General features: G+C 32.4%; 1 protein-coding gene across 2 annotated transcripts; it reads left to right on the forward strand.

The window, feature by feature from the left end:
* The first annotated feature begins 1224 nt into the window (after positions 1-1224).
* LOC108464451 (mannose-1-phosphate guanylyltransferase 1) lies at positions 1225-4038 on the forward strand. 2 transcript variants are annotated; one of them, XM_017764756.2, is made up of 5 exons: positions 1225-1501; positions 2398-2530; positions 2625-2687; positions 2793-3032; positions 3125-4038. In XM_017764756.2, the coding sequence occupies exons 2-5, from the start codon at positions 2420-2422 to the stop codon at positions 3794-3796; spliced, it is 1086 nt and encodes a 361-aa protein (XP_017620245.1). In that variant the 5' UTR covers positions 1225-1501; positions 2398-2419; the 3' UTR covers positions 3797-4038. The 2 variants fall into 2 exon arrangements, with proteins under 2 accessions (XP_017620245.1, XP_017620244.1); XM_017764755.2 differs by having other exon boundaries at positions 1295-1515.
* Positions 4039-4633: the final 595 nt, after the last annotated feature.

Here is a 4633-nt window from a genome sequence, read left to right on the forward strand (position 1 = left end):
CCGAAATGTAAAAATATTTAACCATTAATCGAATTAATTTTTTTTAAATATGTTAATCGAACCAAAATATTTTGGTTAATTCGGTTGGTTAACTGAAATTTATATATTTTTGTCATTTGGTTAAAATAAGTATAAAACATATAAAAATACATTATTAATATTCATTTTTAAATAGTTCTAAAAATACATTGTTAATATAAAATATATATTATATACAATATATATAATTTATTTCGTTTAATTACTTGAAATTTTAAAATATCATTAATCAACCTCCGGTTGAACTAAATTCGATCACCGATAAATTAACCAAATCAGATCAATTCAGTCGATTAATTCTATTTTAACCCAACTATTAACAACCATGACGTTGTTTTCATCATTCCTTACCATCCATTTGTAATCTGTAACCAAAAAAGTCATTTTTTTTTAATTACTGCTCATTTGATTTTATGTCAAAATATGTCTTGATCCCTATACTTTAGAAAATTTTAAGATTTAATCCCTAAATCATTTTCTAATAAACTGTAGACGGTAAGGGTTATCCAGGGATCAAATCTAGGATTGGTGTTTACCACTCTACTACTAATTCAATCGCCATTTAATCCTATACCTGAAAAGTTTGAAATCAAATTCTCTTATTTGTCACCTTTACCACTCGTTCAACCAAGTTTAATTACCAAACCTAAAATAATTCAGTCAATATACCATTAGTATTTTTTGCTAAAATTTACTTATTTATCAAGTATATTTGCTAAATTTATAAAATCGGTGTGATATTTTTAAATTGAAAAAATAAGAGAATTTAATGTTTAACTTTCAAATACATGGACTTAATTTGAAATTTCATTCAAATACAAGGACTTAAAACAAAATTTTCCTTTTATTTATCATTGATCCTTTAATTGACATCTGATATACCTCGCTCATATCGTTCCGGGAGACAATAAATTCTCGTCGTAAGCAAAATAAAATAAAATAAAAAGTAAAAAATTCGAATTTTCTAAAGATTCACTGACTGTGACACTTACTACAATGAAAGCCAATCATCATTTACCATTTTCCATCATTAGATAACCACACACCTTCGCCCAACTAAAATCCGAATCGTACATTTTTATCCCCGACCCGTAACCCATCCAAAACCCGAAACCACCTCGAAACATCCATTGCAATTTACAGCCCGAACCTTTATTTTCAATAAAAAATTGAATTTAATAAATTAATTCAAATCCGCCAAAAAAAAAAAAAAAGGAGAAAGAAAGCTTCACGTTAGTTATCTTCATCACATTCTCGCCTTTGTTAATATAAATACCGCTCTCCTTCCCCATAGACGATGCCCCAGTTTTTTTTCCTCTCTAAGCTGCCACCTCAGCTTCCGACGCCAAAAGAAAAAAAAACTGAAAAATTACAACTCGTCCTTGTTGACTCGGTTCCCCGCCTTTTTTTGTTGTCTCGAATCGGTCTCGAGTTTTTGGAACTCAGTTCGTGCTTGGATCTGGTAAGACTTTTAAGGTAATCAATGAATTATGGTGTTTTCGAGCTCTGTATGGAGTCGTTTTCTCAAGGTTTATATTAGTCTAGCTTTGAATGTTTCAGTGGAGTTGACAATGTGATTTCCTGTTCGGCGTTTTTTATTTTATTTTTGTTCGATTTCGTTGCTTTAATTGCGTTTTTGTGGAGAATTTTAAAGTTTTTTTTGATTTGCAGTGTTGTATTTTTGTTAGATCTGAGGTTTTGCATGGTTAAATTTGAGAAAAAAACAACAGGGAATTTAACTTAATTTACTTAATCTTGTTCTTGTTTAGCCACAGAATCCAACTTAAGAATTTTACTGAAGTTTTTCGTTTCTTTTTTGATATGTTGTTAAATGCTTTGTAAAAAGTCAAGAATTTGCTTGTCGCTAGATCAAGACTGACTCGGCTTATATTTTCTGGTTAAGTTTTGATTTCTTACTTGGAATTGTCAAACTCAAATGCTTTCTTTTATTTTAACCTTCTACGCGTGATTTTGTGGTGATCTCCTGTTTTTCATGGCTCGGTGGAAGCGAGAAAGGCAATTTCTATGGACATTTGAATGGTCTTCTTTTAATTGAAAAAAAAAAAAACACTATTTCTTTTCCCTTGAAAATTATTAAAATAAAGTAGCTTAAACCATGTTCCATTACTTGAAGCAGGGTTTACTCTATGGCTGGATTTTATTTTAAAGTCATTCCAATCAATGTATTTGGTAGGAAGGAAATAAAGGGAAAAAAATCAGATGGTTGACTATCGCATCAATGCTTATGGCGTGTGTTTTAGTGTTTGGTTTCCTTGTTATGTACAAGTAGGAGAGTTTTTGGGGTTTTATTTGGGATCTGAATTGGATTGCTTAAGTTACTGATTATATTATTTGCAGGTAAATCAGAAACTGTATCAGAATGAAGGCACTTATTCTTGTTGGAGGATTTGGAACTCGATTGAGGCCATTGACTCTCAGTGTTCCGAAGCCACTTGTCGAATTTGCTAATAAACCCATGATCCTGCATCAGGTATTTTTCTGGTTTATGATTGTTGGAAGCATTTTTTTTTGGGTTTATGATTGTTGTTTTCTCAAGATAGTATATATTTGGATTTTTTTTGTAGATTGAGGCTCTCAAGGCTGTTGGTGTAACTGAAGTTGTATTGGCTATTAATTACCAACCTGAGGTACATGAGAGGTTTTTAATGTGTAAAATTTGATGCAATGATCTGAAAGTTTTAGTGGCTATAAGTGTTCATAGACTGACTGGTGGGCAACTTGATTTTTTGTAGGTGATGTTGAACTTCTTGAAGGAATTCGAAACTAAACTTGGGATCACGATCACGTGTTCTCAAGAGACTGAGCCACTTGGCACTGCTGGTCCTCTTGCTTTGGCTAGGGACAAACTCGTTGACGAGTCCGGTGAGCCGTTTTTTGTCCTTAACAGTGATGTTATCAGTGAGTATCCATTCAAAGAAATGATTGAATTCCACAAAGCTCATGGTGGAGAAGCTTCCATAATGGTAACCAAGGTAACAATTCGGCTCTTTTAAGATTTTCTTTGTTTTCAGTTTTGAGTTATTTTCTATGGAGAGATTGTAATAGTCGAGTTGAAACTATATAGGTGGATGAACCATCGAAATATGGTGTGGTGGTGATGGAAGAATCAACAGGACAAGTGGACAAATTCGTGGAAAAACCTAAATTGTTCGTTGGAAACAAAATCAATGCTGGGATTTATCTGCTGAACTCTTCTGTTCTTGATAGAATCGAACTGAGACCAACCTCGATTGAAAAAGAGGTCTTCCCGAAGATTGCAGCCGAGAAGAAGCTGTATGCAATGGTCCTACCAGGGTTTTGGATGGACATCGGTCAACCAAGGGACTATATTACCGGACTAAGACTCTATCTAGACTCCCTTCGAAAGAAAGCTTCACCTAAGTTGGCCACTGGTCCAAACGTTGTAGGAAACGTTTTGGTTCATGAGACTGCCAAAATCGGAGAAGGATGTTTGATCGGACCAGATGTGGCAATCGGTCCAGGCTGCGTTGTCGAGTCTGGGGTCAGACTCTCTCGTTGCACGGTGATGCGTGGAGTGCGCATCAAGAAACACGCATGCATATCCAGCAGTATCATCGGATGGCATTCCACCGTTGGTCAATGGGCTAGAGTAGAAAACATGACCATCCTTGGAGAAGACGTTCACGTATGTGACGAAATTTACAGCAACGGCGGCGTGGTTTTGCCTCACAAAGAGATCAAATCGAGCATCTTGAAGCCGGAAATCGTCATGTGATGATGTCTTTTCATTTTATAGGTAAAATTAAGGAATGTATTTTTTCTTTTTTTCATTAATTCCTTCTTTTTCACTCCAACAAGAAGTATTGAATCCCAGTTTTCTGCTAAGTCTCAAGGGTCATTTTCTGTTTGTCAATTGCTTAAGTTAATCATTGGTGTGAAATGTGTAACTTTAATGTGTATATTACAAATAAACATTACATCTGTTGGTTTTATCCGGGATTTTTTCTTTAGCAATAATTTGTTTATTTTTGTATATTTTATTGTTATTTTCTGGTAATCTTGGTTGATAATTGAAATATATCCGAACCTATACTAAAATAAATTTGGAAAGGATCTACACTTTGTGGACTTGATTATATTTATATGCAGCTTAAAATATGCTATAAGTTCCAGTATTTATTAAAAGTTTGGAATTTAATACTTATATTTTTATTTTTAAGAATTTAGTCTCTTTACTCTTTAGATTTTAAAATTCAAATTTAACTATTAATATTGTTTTTTTATTTGTTAAATTTATTGATGTAACATTTTAAAATAAAAAATACTCACATGGTAATCATGTAATTAAAAATGACGTATAATTTACTTGAATTTAACAACAAAATTTACTATATTAATAATTGAGTCTAAACTTTAAAATCTGAAAATAAAAGAACTAAATTCTTAAAATAAAAGTAAACTAACAAAAATCTAAATTTTCAAGGAGCATAGAAACTTATGACATTTTTTAACTTTCTATACATACTTTAAAATTCCGAAAAAAACCCAATCTAATTTCGAACTAATTCAAATCCGAAGACCTAAACCACAACATCTTGAATATAAAAATATC

The sequence above is a fragment of the Gossypium arboreum genome, chromosome 10, assembly GCF_025698485.1.
Source record: "Gossypium arboreum isolate Shixiya-1 chromosome 10, ASM2569848v2, whole genome shotgun sequence".
Taxonomy (NCBI): domain Eukaryota; kingdom Viridiplantae; phylum Streptophyta; class Magnoliopsida; order Malvales; family Malvaceae; genus Gossypium; species Gossypium arboreum.

What these genes read in the sequence shown, in the direction of transcription:
- LOC108464451 (XM_017764756.2), top strand. Translation starts at nt 2,420, where the DNA reads ATGAAGGCACTTATTCTTGTTGGAGGATTTGGAACTCGATTGAGGCCA. An exon ending in AACCCATGATCCTGCATCAG is followed by an intron (nt 2,531 to 2,624) that starts GTATTTTTCTGG and finishes TTTTTTTTGTAG; the next exon opens with ATTGAGGCTCTCAAGGCTGT. An exon ending in CTTCCATAATGGTAACCAAG is followed by an intron (nt 3,033 to 3,124) that starts GTAACAATTCGG and finishes GAAACTATATAG; the next exon opens with GTGGATGAACCATCGAAATA.